At 40.9% G+C, this 18076-nt stretch overlaps 2 protein-coding genes across 3 annotated transcripts in view; both read left to right on the forward strand.

Annotated features, from left to right (window-relative positions):
• Positions 1-136: 136 nt before the first annotated feature.
• ncapg2 (non-SMC condensin II complex, subunit G2) lies at positions 137-15505 on the forward strand. 2 transcript variants are annotated; one of them, XM_033638309.2, is made up of 27 exons: positions 137-212; positions 431-548; positions 2105-2296; positions 2427-2541; positions 2639-2796; positions 2920-3054; positions 3169-3263; positions 3345-3501; positions 3596-3688; positions 3786-3911; positions 4122-4301; positions 4484-4636; positions 5634-5856; positions 5973-6070; positions 6849-7019; positions 7105-7175; positions 7287-7440; positions 7573-7746; positions 7896-8012; positions 10365-10517; positions 11761-11860; positions 12026-12231; positions 13945-14079; positions 14219-14322; positions 14476-14576; positions 14701-14800; positions 14912-15505. In XM_033638309.2, exons 2-27 carry the CDS (start codon positions 471-473, stop codon positions 14961-14963), a joined length of 3441 nt encoding a protein of 1146 aa, XP_033494200.2. In that variant the 5' UTR covers positions 137-212; positions 431-470; the 3' UTR covers positions 14964-15505. The 2 variants fall into 2 exon arrangements, with proteins under 2 accessions (XP_033494200.2, XP_033494201.2); XM_033638310.2 differs by having other exon boundaries at positions 6852-7019.
• Positions 15506-17159: 1654 nt separating this feature from the next.
• ptprn2 (protein tyrosine phosphatase receptor type N2) overlaps positions 17160-18076 on the forward strand; it is a 176059-nt gene continuing 175142 nt past the window's right edge. The window contains exon 1 of the mRNA XM_033638751.2: positions 17160-17498. Within this exon, the coding sequence (XP_033494642.2) occupies positions 17414-17498 (85 nt within the window). The 5' untranslated portion in view covers positions 17160-17413. The remainder of the gene's footprint in view (positions 17499-18076) is intronic.

An 18076-nucleotide genomic window follows, 5' to 3' on the forward strand; every position in this document is an offset into this window, starting at 1 on the left:
GTGCTCTCTGTTGAGGTGAAGGCGACCCACTCTGTAAAACATATGAAGTCATTTGTCTCCATCTAGTGGCAGAACAAGGAAACGACAATGATACGTCGGCGTCTTAGTGGACGTAGACGTCATGACGCACGTTATACAAATTTGCGCGGGTTTGCTGTTGTTATGGGAGGCTGTCATCCGGCGGTTTCATCCAGAAAGTTATAAATAAAAAGGTAAAAGACGAAGCTTTTGGTTCATATTTTATATCTTTATGATTATAAGTCATTATACTACAACTACCAACAGGCAGAGTCGTATTAACGTGCGCAAATAACACTTTAAACGGTAACGACAAACGGGCTGCCATATTTGTTTTGAACCAGTTACAGTAAGGTCAGTTAGCTAAATATACGTTAGCTAATCGTTAACGTTGTTGTGTTTTTCATTGTAGGTTTCTTGGGAATCTTCACGTCGCTTGGAAAACCGAAAACATGTCCAAGCGAGAGGCGTTTATAGAGTCCGTCTGTAAGGAAAATGTGGAGGACTTCCTCCGCTTCATCCAGCTTCATGTGAGTGATTTCATGTAACGTTTAGTGACACTGCAGGAAGCCACCAGAATATCTCTTAACATTAGATGTGTTTCAAAATGTAATGTAAGGTTATTACTTGTATATTAAGGGCTTTGCGTCAAAACTTAGCTCATAATTGAGAGATAAAGTAAACTGTGGGCTCAGAAATGACCATAAAGTTAAATAAACATCTCTAAACCTGTTTAAATCAAAACCATTTACACCTTCTTAACCTGTAACAGGATCTCTGCAGGTCCTTAAAAGTCTCTTAAATGCATTTTTTTACTATAAGCCTTAAAAGTAATCAGTCTCAATGACTTTGAACGTGTTTGGTTTTAATTGCCACAAACATTTTATCTAATTTGATTTATCCATCTTCTAATTTCTTTTTATCAGAAGGTGTCAAGCTCTTGTGCGTCCACATTTTTGATGTTAAGAAGTCTTTAAACCTACCACTGAACCTAATAGTGTCCTTTTACTTTATACTTGCACTTACCTGTTGGCAAACTTTAGGTTAGCTCACTCATCCTTATAAGCATATTCCTACAGAAAATGCATCTCCACACAGGGCTTTATTTATACTACTTATTTTTACCTGCAATGCTTGAATAAGACAAAGACAGTTCGTCCAAAAATCTGTCTCAAATTTGGTTAAATACCTGTAGACATCCTGTTGAAATACTGTTGTATTTGATTGCATCAGTTTCAGCACGTTCTGTAACTGACCACTAAATGCATGTCTACATATTGTTAAATCTTAGGGCTGCTGTCAAACTGTGCCTACATGGCAACAAAAGAGTTTATCTTGGGTGTGTTGGTACAATGGACCAAGACAGGACAGCAGAGGAGCTACCCACACACCAATACGGCTGGGCTGGACAGCCTCAAAAATACTGATGATTGTCAAGGGCTGAAACTTTTGCTCACATTTTATTATTTTTTGCACTTTGAGCACTCTTATTTTTGTGCACAGACGTTCTGAATAAATTGACAGTTTTTTCGCATTGCTCTCAGCCTGAATCTTTTATGTGGCTGTCCAGCCCACCTGTATCCTACATTTAAAAAAAAACAATTGTGAAGTGTGGTACAGGCTCAGTTTGGGAATTTGAAGTCTGTACAATTTGGGAATTTCATTTGGGAAATTGATCTAAATTTTAAAACTGAAGTAATCAATTAATTAAGCACTGTACACAGAAATGTGATGTGTAGAAACTGTCAGATGTCATCAAATGTAAGACTAAATGTCAAAGTAGGACACATGTTAGTAGAGCCCAAATTTAAGTGATTTACTGACTGACAGCATCAAAACACAAAGTACAAAGAATTCACTGAAGCACAGAAAAGCCAGCAATAATTAAAATTTTTAAACAGAAGTTTGGTATTTTACTTCATAACTGGTTATCAATATGTGCAACAGATTTTATTTTCTATGTCATCTAATACTGGGAATGAATAACCTACAGTTAAACACAGTTTGTGTTTTTCTAGCTGTCTGTGTTTTTATCCTGCATGTCTCAAGCTGTGTCTGTCCCGCTCCTGTCTGTGTCTCTGAGCAGAAGGACAAAACGGAGCCTTTTGATGTGGAGGAGGTGGTGCAGGAGATGCCCAGAGACCAGAGACAGGCTCTGTGGAGAAAACTGGTCTCACTCCTTGAGGATGTCCTGCAGGAGTTACCTCCAGAGCGTTGGGGCGAGGGCAGGGAGCAGGGCAGGGAGGACAGCATGGAAGTGGAGTCAGCTGCAGACCCTGTGAGTTTACCAGTTTATGTACAATTGTGACATAAACTTTAATGGTATGAGAATCTGATATTCTGTTGCTGTTGTTTAGATTTATGTTAGACTGTATATCAAAACGAACATACTTTTATGTCATATTCAGAAACATGTCATGGCTGTTGTGGATGGTGTGACACTGGTGGCTGCCGTGTCCTCAAAGGTCCTGCAAGATGGTGACACCTACACTGCCCTTTTGGAACTTGCCCACAGGCTACACAGTCAGTGTCTTTGATGATTTTTATCCAAGCTAAATCGATGCGTCTTCAGGTTTGTTATTTTTCTTACTTCATGGTGATGTTTGTGTCTTTCCCTCAGATGTTCTGGTGTCGCTGCCTGTCTCAGAGGCACCTCTGCAGCGCCATATCCACACACTGTGCGAGGCCTGGTGGAAGAAGGGGCTGAAGGAGAAAGAACAGTTTGGTCGCACAGCTTTCTTCATCTCTCTGCAGAAGAGCTTCATTTTGAAGAAACCAGTCAGTATATGACCTCAGTTTCATGTCAGAACAGTCTATATTGGGCCTTTTGCTCTGTTTTCAGTTCCAGTAGTTGTGTAGCATTATTTTGTATAAATTGCAATGCTTCCTCTGTGTTGTCAGGGTGCTGAGATCCAAAGAGTCTGGAGTCTCCGTGATGTGCTTTTGAGTCTGGACTACACATCAGAAGACAACAAGCAGATCATTGACATGTTGCTTCAGTGCTTTCACCGTCCTGTTTACATTAGAAATGATGACGTGAGTAGAGTGATATTGTGCTGCTGTGTGTGTTTGAGTCACTGAGTCAGTTTTGTTTCTTGCTGTTGTGGTTTTGACTTCAAGTTGTCAGCCTGATGATGTGTATTGTCACAGGGAAAGCGATTCCTGGTATTTCTTTTCAGCTGGAACGTAAACTTCATCTGGGTTATTCACGGCACCATCAAAAACCAGCTGCAGTTTTATAGCAAGTAAGACGCTTAACTTTTTGATCTGTTTGAAAGGTGTCAATTTTATTTTCATGTTATTTACAACTCAATCATTCTGTGCAGGACCATGACTACTCATATTACAGAGGTCTACTTCAGAGCATGGAAGAAGGCTAGCGAGGACTTCCTGGAGGAAATTGAGAACTCATGCATTCAGGATTTTATGCAGAATGCGATCTTCCTTCATAGAGCATCTCCTGTCCACGCCAAAGTCCGACAGGTAGACTTATTAGCTGCTCTTTCCCAGCATTATCAGTCATGATGTGACAGTACTGTGTGTATTTCTCCTCTGATCTCCTTGCTTTCATACACAGATTGTGAGCTACTTCCACACAAGGAAGGGCTGTAACAAGGTGGATAAGATGCTCTGTAATCTCTACAAGCCCATTCTCTGGAAAGCTTTAAGTGTAAGGATACTGATTTCTAACTGTATTCAGTTTTTTTTTTTGTTTTTTTTTTAAGTATTTTATTCCAGTCTAATGTGTTTGTGTTTGATTTCCTCAGGCTCCAAACTTTGAGGTGCGCGCCAATGCCACTTTGCTTTTCACTGAGGCCTTCCCGGTCCATGACCCGGAGCAGAGCAACAAAAATATAGATGAGGCTATTCAAAAGCAGCTGGATACAGTGATGGTGAGAACCTTTCAGCTATGTATGTTGTGAGGAAACATAGGATATAATGTTTAGTCATTTTTTATCCAGACTTTTATTTCTGCGGCTACAAAACCACAAAACAGATACTGAGCTTAAAAAGGAGCAAAATACAATCAGAATTCATTGTTGGACTTTTTGATATTCTGAACATGAACCTCAGTGCCAATTTTCTCTCTCTCTCATCCTCAGGGCCTCCTTGATGACCCTCATCCCACTGTGCGCTCCAACGCTACCCTGGGAGTCTGTAAGATCCTGGCCAAGTGCTGGGAGCTCCTCCCTCCTACAATCATCACAGACTTCCTGAAGAAGCTGGTGATGGAGCTGGCGGCCGACAGCAGCTCCCCTGATGTGCGGTGCTCGGTCTTCAAGGTAGGAAATGTCGATACTCTCTGTCCTGATGGGGAGCCTCTTAAAGTTAGATTACTAATATGAAATCTAATCCAGGATCCAAGATGAGAACATGTCAAACAACATGGACAAATTAGCATTAGCATTTATTGGCAGTAGACAGGACATGTAATGACTTGTGGTTTGTGTGATGGTTTCCCCAGTGTCTGACTATTGTCTTGGACAACAATCTCAGCCATCCGATACTGGAAAAACTCCTGCCCACTCTCAAATACAGCCTTCATGACAACTCGGAGAAAGTCCGCACAGCTTTCCTCGACACACTGATCAAGGTCAAAGCAGTGCGTGCTGCCAAGGTACTGTATGTGCAGGGTTTCCTCTTTTTTTTTTTTTTTTTGTACATTGTTGGTGAAAAAACCCCAAAACACCAGGCTCATAACTGGGTTGATTCTGGGTTGATTCTGTCTTGTGTGATTATGACAGTCTTTAAATTGTGTTTTGGCTATTTGAAGTACATATGTTGACACATATTTATACATTTCCCAATAAACAAAATAGTATTAAAAGAATATTTCACTCCCCAAATGACCAATTGTATATCAGTTACTCACTTTATGTTATGTTGAATTCATGAAGAAAACATTTTTCTTGCATGCCTCCAACAATGAATAACATTGATATTAGCAATCGGGGCGTCGGTGGCTTAGTGGATAGAGCAGGCGCCCCCTGTACAAGGCTGTTGCCGCAGCGGCCCGGGTTCAACTCCAGCCTGTGGTCCTTTGTTGCATGTCACTCCCCTCTCTCTCTCCCCCATTCACGTTTGTCTGTCCTATCAATTAAAGGCTAAAATGCCCCCAATAATATCTTAAAAAAAAACAAAAACAGAACAGTAACAACAAAATGATACAAAACCCCATGTTTTTAGGCCCTAAGATATATATTTTTAAAAAAAAAAAAAAAAGTCAGAATATCTACTAATGAATGACGTTAACAATCCAGACACTAAAAAGGATAAATTCCCAACATAAACAATGAAGGGATGTTATTGAGATAGTAAAGACATTTTATTTGAACAAAAATCTGTCTCTAAGATAGACAGAGTAGGTAGTCGGATGTAAATATACTTCTATGTGCAAATCCAACAAGAAAGTTCACACTAATCAAATAGCTGGCAAGCAGCTTCAGTCATAAACTTCTGATACTGAAGATATATTTAAGTGCTTGGTACAGATCCAAACGTTGTTCAGCCAAATTGCGTTGAGACACAATCCACTTACAAGCTGCAGCTTAACGCCAGGTTAGGGTTAAAAAAAAAACACGGGCTGCATTTTCTCCTTGTGTGCCGCCCTCCAGTTTTGGGACGTGTGCAACATGGACCACCTGCTGGCTCGTCTGGCTGTCGACTCCCATTCGGTTTCCAAGCGCATTGTCGATCTGCTCTTCAAGTCCTTCTTCCCCGTCAACGAGTCGGAGAGGGAGTGGTGCTGTCGGTGCATCACCCTCATTCAGATGAACCCCATGGCTGCCAGGAAGTTCTACCAGTATGCCCACAAACACACAGCCCCCACTAACATAAGTAAGTGCTGTGTGTACATTGGAGAGTTTTTTGGAACCCTTTCAAAGATTAACCAAGAGTGAAATTATTTAGCGTGTTGCATTTGTAGTACATTCATCTGTTGTTTTGTCTTCTAGTAAAGCTGATGTTGGCCATTCGCCGTGTGTTGAACAGCTGCATCCAGACTGAGTGTGACGTGTCCGAGATGAATGAAAGCAACAAGGAGAACAGCACAGTAAGTCAGAGACATCTGCGCTGACAGAATTGACAGAACAAGTTTACAAGAGTATTGATTTTCTTAAAATTATTTAGCTAATTGAGCGTTAATTTGTTTCCACAAACTAAACTTTGAGAAATATGCTGAGTCTATAAAATGTTAAAAATAGTTAAAAAGGCTAAGGCAACTTCTTTAAATTGCTTGTTCTGTCAAACCAATAGTCCAAAATTCAAAGATGAAAAATAAATATAGTTGAATAGTCGCTGAATAGTTGTGTTTTGGTTAGGACTGCACGATATAAGGTAAATATGCAATAACATCATTGAATATTAAGATAAATAAATGCTACATTACGGTGTACTCAGTTCTCGACTCAGACTGGACAATCCCAGTTTATGACACGTCGTCTCTCCTGAAACCGAAATATTGCCAGATGGCTTAAGAGCTTTTTATTTTAGGCACCAGTTCCTCTCTGGCATTCACACATTGGTCTACACTCATCTCGTCATGCTGTCCTCCTGCAACCATACAGACAAGTATGGCAGCACTAGATGATCCTGACAATGAGGGATCTGTCTGATTGGCCATGCTGAACAGCATGACGTGTATCGGACAATCCCCAATTCACTCTAACATGCAAACTGGAAAAGTATTAAAGTAATTTGGGGATTTTGGAGGAGGGAGTTGTTTATTTAGCTGTCACGCTTAACATTTTTTTTTTGTCTCTAATCCTTAATCAGGTAAGATGGAAAACTGTTGATACAGGAGTACAAATTGTGTATTCTGTGTGTCGTAGCAGGCTGAACCTCTGTTGGGGAAAGACATGGCTGTCGTGTCCAGTCTGCTGGAGGTCGTAGTCATCCTGTGGAGAAGTGTCGAAAAGGCCCTGAAACAAAACGAAGAGGCCCAGAAGTACACCTTTGCCAAGTTTGGAAATGTCGTGGCCAAATATTTCCAGGCTTTTGAGGTACTTCAGCATCCTTGTGTTGTATTTTTACTTTGAAGTTTTTCTCCCATAAACAAGTACTACTTTAAAACTTTTTGATTACCAGGATGAGCGATGCACCATTCCTCTCATACAGCTGGCCTCATTTATGCCCCCAGCTGCAGTTCCAGCCTTCAGGTAAGCACTCACGCATCTCCTGGCCTCTCTGTCTTCAGCTTTTCTCTTGGTAGTTTTTCATCTGTTGTACTCTTCGGTTTCACTGTTTAACCTGTCTCTCTTTAACCCCAGCTGTGGCGTCCTCTCCAAGCTGAGGAGGATGGACTCAGCAGCAGTGCCAGCACAGTACAGCCAGCTGTTAGACTGCATGAGCAGCTGGGGCCAGACTGCGGACATCCTTGAACTCATCACTGACTGGCTCTCTGAGGCTCTGCCCAAGCAAGGGGTCAGTCAATACAACACCAAATTGCTGAAGTTATTGTACTGTTGGGTTTCTGAGATTTTAATAAAAAGTAAGAGGTGTAATCCAAACACATACCCCTTGTTGCTCTTTTTAAATGTCATCTTTTAACTTCAGGACAAGGCAAACACCAATCGAAAGGTGCGTATCCAGGAGACAACGGAGGCCAAACCAGCCCTGGCACTGGCATACCTGGAGTACCTGTTCAGTCACACTTCAACACGAGAGAAACTCCTGGCTCTTGGTCAGAGACCACTGAAGCAGCTCCATACAGTTCTAGGAAACTGGAGGGTATGTTGGATACCATTCAACAGTCTGAGTTTCCCCATTTACATTATTTAGCATTTACACATAGACCAGGTACATTTATTTTATATTGGTCCTCTGTGAGAAGTTTTCCTCTGACATCATGTGAATCAGTGTGATATTTGTCTCAACAGTCAGTGCTGTACGCTCACCTCAGCTCCGCCACAGAAGATCCTGAAAGTCCCAGTGTGGAGACTGCACTGAAAGTCTTTATGTACCACAGCCGTCTCGGTGCACATCTGCAACATTATGTAAGTTTTTTTGTTTGTTTGTTTGCACACATTATTTCTCAACCCATGTTTCACTTTTATTCATCTAGTGGCCATAACTTGCTTGCTTCTTCCAACAACACTTGTTTTACGTTCATGTAGTTACACAAAATTTAGTGCAGTTGAAGGATGCATGATAATATTGGCACGAAAATGTTACCTAATTAAAGCTGCAAGCAGCATGTATCGGGTCCAAGCAGACTACAAGCATTTGAATTCTTGTTTCTTTTTTAATTGACAAGAGGCAAGACTCCTCATGTTCTTTAAAATTATTTATGGTGGTCATCACTATGCTGATGCTGTTTTCATTAGATAAATCTTTCAGAAACATTTGATGAAGCTTGTGGCCTTGTGTGTTTCACATGACTACATTTGTATTGAATTTTTATTTCATTTAAGATCTGGAATACATTACATGTTTATGAATTCATACACAAATGGTCCTACTAAGTGAAAAGTGTCAGAAGTTATCCTGGAAAATGCAAGTTTTCAGACCACATTCTGAATGGCACAAGTGAGAACTCTTTGCTTTAAAAGACGTCCATCTCACCACTCAACAAATGAGGATATTACCTGGTCATTGTAGGCGGTAGCACGGAGGTGCAACAGAATATAAAGCTGAAAGTCATGGAGTTCAATTCAGAACCTCTAATTAACTTCTATCTCAGCTCACTGGAAGGAGTTCGGTATGAATAGTGAGGCCAGGCTCACCAAGACACATTTGAGGGGAGAGTCCACCTGGAGATTTAAGAGGACTTGCTGGCCGGTTTCCTCGATCAGCTCCAGGAACAGGAGAACGTTGAGTGGAGCCAGGAGAAAGAACCTTTGCTGAGGGAGATATGCGGCCTTAAAGCCCAGCTGGATTTAGCTCAGGCTAAACATGGACCCTCTCCACCCAGCGAGACAAGGTGTTTAAAATTGCAGCTGGGGAAGATCTTCACAATGCTACGATAAGAGCAGGAAGAGAGCAGCAGACCTTTATTAACAAGGACCTGCAAATTGAGCTGGAGGCAAAGAATTTGGAGCTCTGTCGTAACAGGCAGTTGCTTGCTGGAACCAACGTGGAGTAGGAGTTGAAAAGCTGTCTGAAAGTTGAGAAGGCTCAGAAAGATCTCAAGCAGCAGACCTCCACTACCAAGCACCTGCAAGTCCAACTGGAGCAGATGAAAGGAGAGACAGAGGCCCTTGAAAGAAAAATTGAGGCGATTAGGTCAGAGCTCTGTGTCAAAAAGCAGTTGCATATAGTGGCTACAAACAGCGTGGAGGCGGCCACTTACCTAAAGATGCAGCTCTTTGACAAACAGCAGGCTTTAAGGTTCGCTCAAAAGCAGAAATGCTGGAGAGTGATCTGGCATTTCAGAGGGCTCAAGTTCAGAAGATGCAGCAGAGACTGAGCAAGATAGAGGAAGATCTTCAAAAACAGTAGGAGGTGGTCGAGAAGACTGAAAAGATCCCTCTGTTTCCAGCATAAGAAGGAGAAATCAGGCTCCTGTCTGGCTCAACTGGACAAACAGAAAGTGGAAAATAAAAAGCTCATAGCTGCTTTGAAGACAGCCAAGCAGGAGCTCAAGATCAAACATCTCCAGTGGCAAGAGGGAAATCTTCTCTCACTGCACAGCTGGAAAAATTGCAGCGCACTCATTTTGCCCAGTTGGAGATGCATGAAAATGAAACAATAACCTTGTGGCTGCTCTAAAGAAAAAGTTTGAGGATCAGCTGCAGAGTGACCATCTCCAATGAGGTGAAAACGGCCCTGCTGGGGGGGACAGAAAAAGCAAGAGCCTCCTATGTGGCTCAGCTGGACGAGCAGAAACAGGGTAACAACACCCTTGTGTCTGCTCTGAAGAAGGTTGAGGAGCAGTTACAGAGTCATCATGACATGTGGCAGGAGGAAAAGACATCCCTCACTGAGGACAATGAAAGCCTGAAAGAGACTCTGCAGGAAAAGGAGCAAACTGAGAGCTCCGTGTGGTCCCATTTGAAAGATCTTGAGAGCCAAATCAACAAAAAGAAGAAGAGAAAGAATTGTTACAAGCTCTTCTGATGTTCAATTCCAGAATATTATGATCCAAAAGAAAGTACATACACAAACACACATACTAACTCACTAGTTTTTGTATACTTGATAATGAAAATAAATGAAAATAATCAATTGTCGCTACCCTACAGTCTGTGTTGAGCCAGGATCACTCATTCTGTGAGCCAGTTACTTTCTGGTTTTGAGCCTAAGTGGTACAGTTTGTTTTTCTGTGTCCAGATATAAATTGTTTTCCTTCATAAACTGCAAAAACAAGCTAAAAAGTTAAGAAAAACAAACCCTTTGCTTCCTCCTAGTCCTCAGAGGGTCGAGACTACCTGCTCTCTCTGGAACATGTGGCAGCGTGGGTGGCTGAGAGGGTGTTGCCCTTCCTGGCTAAACGTACTGACGATAATGATGAGGAGGAAGGTTCAGAGAGGTCGCAGCCACTGGCTGCACAGATAACTGAGGTGAGCTCTGTTATTACTAAACACATGGCTTCGAAAAGCCAACTGGCATGTTTTCAGTGGAGGACTTTAGACTGGAAACGTCCACGAAGAATTAATTGAGCCCAAACAAATATGTGTTGGGCCTATTCTAAGTATCTATTGAGTCTTGCCCGACTATAATTAGTGAAGCTAAAATGGCTTGCTGAATATGCAGGGCTGCACTAAGCATCAGCATTTAATTTGGGCGAAAAGTGAAAATGTGTGTGGTCTCCATTAAGGGAGATGGGACACTCTCTTCCATTGCAGCACAAACGTGTGATTTAGGCATAGAATATTACCCACAGCAGCTGCACATGGAAATGTGTTGTATTATGTGATGAAGTAAATTATTGCTTGATCATCGCTGTGTCTTTCAGCACAAAATTAGACCAACACATAGCCTGTCTCCTCAAATACATACCCAAGTGCTCTTGGTATCGGACTTTTTTTTATATATTTTTTGTGTTACACCGAACATAATGATGCAGCAAATATGAGGTGAGGTCTTGATGTGGATGATAAGGATGGGTGAATAGTTGTGAGTGCCATATTGGAGTCCATCTGCGTCTCCTAAAAAATATTTTTTTCAGTAAGATCATTTATGTGAATTGTAAAGGCAGCCCATGCAAGATGATTTATCTGTGAGCAAATGCAGACTTCTTGCAAATTAAATCATATCTCCTTGTTCATAAATTGCCAGTTGAGATTTTCGTCTCACTCATTTTCACTCTAATACTCAGCCTGTACCAAGGCTGTCGATGAAAACATGCAGTTATGTTGTTATTCAGAACATTAAGTTTTGTGGAGCCTGTTTGCCTCCTGCTTCCAGGACTTTCTGTTCTGCTCGGTAAAATTAGACTCCTCATAGATTGTTCTGCTCCAGTCCACACATAGTCATGTACAACCCTCCTCCTGTTCATACTTCCGTACTGAAATTGGCTTATTTTCTTTATTTGTGCCATTATTCTCCAGCCTGTCACCACATGACTGCTGCAATCAGAGATTGAAAATAAACCTGTTTTAGCGCCTTTCTTATTAATGTAGTGGCGGGGGATCGTAGGTAGCTTCCACAGGACACCAGCTAGCAGTAGAAATGAACGTTTTACTAAAATGTAGCTTGCCTAAGACTCAGCATCATCTTTATTTGTTGTTGATTTTAATAAGTGTTCTTTTTTGGAGTGTGTGGAATGGTTTTCTTCATCTTAATGATGATGCATTTTACCAGAGCTTCCTGACAGTGTGCCGAGACGTTTTACTTGTGGGTTTGGGCGACGACACGTTCAAGGGTCAAATCCTGCACTTGTGCTCACTCACCCTCCTCTCAGGTGAGTGTTTCATTTGTCTGTTTACAACACAGGAAAGATACATGACATTTATAACTGAAATGTGTAGCAGAAGCTTGAGTTTATTTCACTTAAGACTTCCGTTGTATCATGTTTCTTGAACTGAACTGCCATTTTACAGAAAATGTTTTTCCTTTGTCTTTCCAGAGGCAGGTTACCTGTGTATTTCTGCAGTGTTGCAGATTTTGAAGGAGGTGGCAGACAGCTATGCACCTGAGGAGAACAACAACCAGGATCAGGATAATGAGGAAGGCTCAACCACTGTCATTCTGGGTGTTGTGGCCAACATCTTTCAGAAGATTATAGAGCTCTTAGCTCGCTGTCTCAGGAAGGAACCAGAGGAGGGAAAACAGGTATGTACATATTTTAACCCTCACTGTGTGTGATTTATTTATTTGGTTTATTACTACCTTTTGTTCTACATGAACTCCACTTGTTTATTTCTGACACTCCCCTCCACTCGAAAATTTGTATTCCTTTGTTTTGTTCTGTTTTTATCTTCTTTATTTTTATTATTTTTTTTACAAAAAAGCAGACAGAACCAAGGACAACAGGCAGCGACATTATAGGTGAAGGCAAAATGCTTAACATCATGTAAAACAGAAAATGGAAAAGAAGCAAGGTTACTTTGTGGTAAAAATGTGTTTTTTAATTTTCATGTGTTTCACTTGTCTAGCCTTGACTGTACTGACTTGTATCTGTTCAGAGTTTTTCACTAGAGAAGTATTTTCACATTTTTCTACTGAAGAGGGCGATGTCTGTGCACTTCCTCAAATCTAAGATTCAAACGCACACCAAGCAAGCCAGACTAGGTATGTCGCTATTATGAAAGCCAGTTGCTGTCTAACACAGGAAACCTGTATTGACGGGGACTTTGACACAACACCGGCAAAGAAATCTCTAAGCTGAAGCAGAGTTAGCATGAGCACAGTAAAAATGACAGCAGACATGGCAGAGTGTGTTCAGTGTTTAGATGTCAACTGGACCCTGAAGTTTCCTTACACTACTAAACCCCAAAAACCCCATTATAGATATTATTGTATGTTTCACAATCACAAACACTGTGTCAGCCACTGCTAGGTAGCTAACGAGCTAACAAACAACATAAACAAATAACAGATGCTAACTGCACTTAGTATTCTGATACGTCTGCTAATTGCCGATCTTGGTGCACAGCAGACTCCTCATCTGAGTCTGGGTCTGACTAAAGGGCCTTTAGTCAGGGTGGTCTTTAACCACCTGGAAAACACAAAGTCAGGTGCTGTTTGCTGCTCTTGTGTCCTTTCTGTGCAAGCTTTCAAGAGCGCAGCGGCATGTTGATAAGCACCATATCATAACCTATTTACCTGAAATCCTGAGTGCAGAGCTGATCTTCTTCCATGTGCTTGTTGTGTGTATGCCTGTCGTCTGTGGGACAGATGTAAAGCTCTGGCAGCCCTGCACTAAAATGATCAGCAACTTCTCCTCCATATTTATCACAATCACAGACATGGTGTTGAACTCAATTTATCTCAGGGTGCTCAGGAACTTGTGTGAGCCACAACGGTGCTGCGGGTTTACATTAAATACACTGAATTTGAGGGTGCAAAAAACACGGCATGTGTACGGTCCCTAAGCCTCAAACATGTATGGCTGGATCTCTTTGATGTTCCCTTTAATGCTAACACTAGTTGACTTGATGCACACTACTCTTTCATCAGTCAGTCACTGACAGCAAAATTAACCGTCAGCCTCTTATAGCCTCATCGCCACACTGTTTTAGAGTTGTCTCAGCGCCGGAGTGAGCTGAAAGTGAAACCTACTGCAAGCAGAGGTGGTGGGCGGGGTGGAAGTCCAGATTCAGAATTGAAATGAGAGAACGATCTGCATCAAGCCCTTTTGCAAACATTTTATGTGGAAAAACCATGCTAAACTCTAATCATAGCCGAGTAATTTAACATACTTTACAATGTGTCTGGAGGGGAGCTTTAACTCTTTAACTCCTCTTTTCTCACTAGTTGTAAATACAACATAAACATTTTTTTTCCTTGTGTTAAAAATATCTCCATCTTTGTGTCCTGACTTAGCTGTGTCAGTCAGCTGTTCCCAGCCTGACAGATTTCCTCCAGGTGGCACAGACCTGGGACACGGGGCCTCTCTGCGGGGTTTTCTCCACTCTTTTCGCTGTCATCATTGTGGAGAAGAGACATTTGCTTCAGAAGGTATGACCTACCTGCCAGAGCATTTGTCTTTTACCAATATCCCTCACGTCCTGGGCGTGATAAGCGGCTTGACCGATTACGTTCTTGAGCAATTCAATTAAGGGAATGATGAATGCTGCTGTGCTCATATTTTTTAAAGATTACCCATCCTGAAGAGGTGATCACCCCAGAGTCAGTGGAGGACATGCCTCCTCTGTCCTGCATTCTGCTGTCTGTCATCCTCAAACTGCCCTCTCTTACCAGGTAATTATCCTCCATCTGCTCAGTTTGTCAACTTCTCTGATGTTTTTGAGAGGTTAACCTTATTCTAAGGGTTTAGTTTAATACATTTGCTTCAGCTAAATGTAATAAATACACAGTTTAATGGGCTTATTTGTTCTTGAATGTTTCTTTCAGGGCATTTTTGACAGAGGTCTGCTCATCTTTTGAGTCTGAGGCCATCAGCAGTCTGAATGAACTGGCTGCTGTCCTGCACGTCTTGGCGGTCATCAGGCGCAGTGAGTTTACATGATCAGAATTTAGATTAGAATTTGAGTTTTCCTGGTCAGAAGCAGATCAGACAGATATTTCTCTTTTTGATGGTAAAGATAGATCACAGTTTGTTATTTATCAAACTTTTAGCGGGGCAGACTAAAGCAGGTTTGAAGAGCGCAGCCACATCTATCCAGCAGCAGCTTCACAAACATGCAGTTACATCTGCAGACAGCAGAGACATCCAGGGGTAAGTGGATGGAGATTGAATATTTTCTTTAAATAATCTGTGGTTAAATAATTTATTGATTGTTAGACCATGAGCTGTAATGACTAACCTTTTTATCCCTTCCTGCCACAGGGTTATTTATGAATCTTCTGTGAAGACCTTGAATGAAATTCTGGCTTTATAAACTGACCTCTTTGATTTGTATTATCTGCTTCACATTTATATTTCATGAAGCTAAAGAGAGCGGTATAATGTCTGCTTTGCAGTCAGCATAACAGACTTTCAGTTGCTTGGCAGATAAAAATGACAGGATTAAATATTTCAACTTCACTGACCGGGCTTCTTAAAAGAAAATATGGTTTGGATTGAACTCTAAAGCTGAGGACAAGTGCCTGTCTGTTGCCATGCTTTTCCAGATTGGCTCCACTTGTCTTTGTTTATTTATTACTTGATGGCACACATTACTCAAGTCTTGTCTCTCAGGCTTTGATGATGTTAAGAAATATCGATGGAGTCCTCCAGACTGCAGAAATACAGTTTTTACATTGAGTGGTATTCTTCTTTAAAGCTTTCTCTTCAGAGCTCTGTGCTCCACTTTTTTAACAATTTAATATGAAATGCATATATTTTTTCATGTTTCTCTGTCTGTGTTTATATATCTGTGGATCTGACAGTGTGTCAACTGTGGCGCCCCACTAATAAGAATAAAACAAGCTGTATCAATCACCCAGAATTTGATGGTTATTTCTTCTTGCCTTTACAGCGCTTTGCCAAGTAATAACTGTACAAACAAGCCATAAATCATCCTCTCTCCTCTCTTCATTCTTAAAGGGCAATGGCACCCATTTTAAGAACTCACATACTGTTTTCCTCCAGTCTATACTTGTGATTGTGCATTTCTAGCTTCAGGAAAGAGTAACGTAAGTAAGCGTTATTTCACTGTTCTGGAGCACATGGCAGAAAATTAAATTGTAATCATTTAATCCTCTTTGATAGCACATTTACTTCATTTAATCTTTTGATTATGTAATCTATGGTGGAAAGTAACTAAGTTCACTTACTGAAGAAAATTTTTGAGGTAGTTTTTCAGATGTATAAAACTGGGTTGTTTGGTATCTCAAATTATGTGTCCATTCCTCGATTAAACCAGGTAAGTTATTCCCTGTAAGTAAAAAGTAATCCAAGTTGTGAATATTGTTTTAACAGGATAAATGTGTTGGTATGCTGGAAGTGCTGTAACTCTATGTCTGATCTATGTCTGTCAGAGCTAGATGAAATGAATGATTCATAATAAACATGTTACCTGAAGCCAAGTTTTAAACAAGTAATATTCATACTTGTTTCAATAAACAATTTGACTGTATATGTCTGTACATCTTTGCTGAGCAACAGTTTAAAGTGAAAGGAATTAAAGGTCTGTCCCAATTATAGGCCTGTTGATTTTAGTGATTTAAGAAAATAGTAGCCTGGGCTACTAATTGAAGTTTTATGGTATATAAGTAAGTAAGGTGTGTAAAGGTATCGTCTTGGATGCACTTGTACCCTAAAATTATTAGATAGCTAGACGGTTAGATGGATAGACGGACGGATGGATGGATGGATGGACACTTGGATGGATGGATGGATGGATGGATAGACAGATGAGTAGATAGATAGACGTTAGATTAATAGACGGTTAGATGGATAAAATAGACAGAGACAGGTGAATAGATAGTTAAATGGGCAGATAGATGAATAGATTGTTACACAGATGTTAGATGAATAGATAGACGTTTGATAGATGGTTAGTTGGATAAGATAGATAGATATATAGACAGATGAACAGATAAATACACAGTTGGATGGATAGATGTTACATAGATGGATAGATGGATGAATAGATAGATAGATAGACAATTGGGTGGATAGATGGTTGGATGGTTAGATGTTAGACGGATTAGATGGATGGTTAGGTGATAGACTGATAGATGGTCGGATGGATGGATTAATAGACATGGGTTTTTATATTTATTTATTATTTTATATTTATTTGCTGCACTTGTGCTCTAAAAGTCACTGCAATAATAGAAACATTACAAATAATAAATCACCACAAAAGGACAATAAAAACATTTAGTTTCATTTGCGCTTCTCTATATCTTTCCTATGATGACATTTTGTCTGTGACATGTTATGTGTTTCCCACAAATCTAAATTTGGAACAGTACGTTTATTTATCCAGACAGAAAAGATGTATCAGTCGGTGTAAACTTCATGGCTTCCTGTCTCCCCTGCCATCCATCCGTCCGTCCGTCCGTCCGTCCATCCATCCTTCTGTGCTTCCTTCCAGGGCGCTGTTGCATGCTGCACGCATCATCCCTCCTCACCATGTGTGTTTGACGTCAGTAACTTAGGAGGGGCTCCTCCGTGAAGCTGGTTGCTGTTTGTGGTGCTGAAACAACGCCTGTATTGTGTTGCCATTTAGCGATTTCCTTTTTGTACATTCAGCCCCTGCGTTTCTCCTCAGCTTTCTCCTCAAACATGTTTCTGTAGTCCGAGTCTCGTCCGAGCAGCTCCCACCTGAGTCGGCGTTCATCATGCTGTTTTAGCGGAGGTGTGCGATGGATTAGTAGTACTGTATAAGGCAGGAGCGGTATGGATTCACTGTGGTGTCCCATCCTCTTCGCTGCATTGGCTGTCAGCCTCTGCTCCTCACCTGCCATCGCTGACAGAAAATTTGGTAAGAAATTGTGTTGCATTTTGTTTTTATTATCATTTTCCAAACCGTGCTCTTGTTTTCCAAGTGTTTTATCTTTTCAGCGCCTATAGACTGTGTCCGTGGTGCTTAATCCACCTGGCTGGGTTGTTTACACAAACAGTGCAAAAGTAATTTAATATTATAGTTAATTACAGTAGTTGCATATGCCCATCTTCTTCTTGCTATTTCCAAAAACTTGTGTTTGTGTTTTGCTGTAGCTGTTTGCATGAGATGTGAAGATCCAACAGGAAAAGTTACATAATCTATCAGGCCCAGTGGATAAAATGTTTGCTGTGAGACTTATTGCTTCTATTATGAACGCTGGTATTTATCCTTACTGCTAGCTCCATATAAAAAAACACTTTATGCTTTACACTTTACAAAGGACAACTTCTACAGCCTATAATGAGTGTTAAGCCTGATTGACACACACAACCATAATAATGCACTCAATTTCACATGGGTTTAATAGCCTCCATGCTCATAAAAATTACTCAACACATGCCCGTAAGGAGCATGCAATTTTAAATCCAGTTAAATATTTAATAATATCCTATGCC

The sequence above is a fragment of the Epinephelus lanceolatus genome, chromosome 20, assembly GCF_041903045.1.
Source record: "Epinephelus lanceolatus isolate andai-2023 chromosome 20, ASM4190304v1, whole genome shotgun sequence".
Classification (NCBI taxonomy): domain Eukaryota; kingdom Metazoa; phylum Chordata; class Actinopteri; order Perciformes; family Serranidae; genus Epinephelus; species Epinephelus lanceolatus.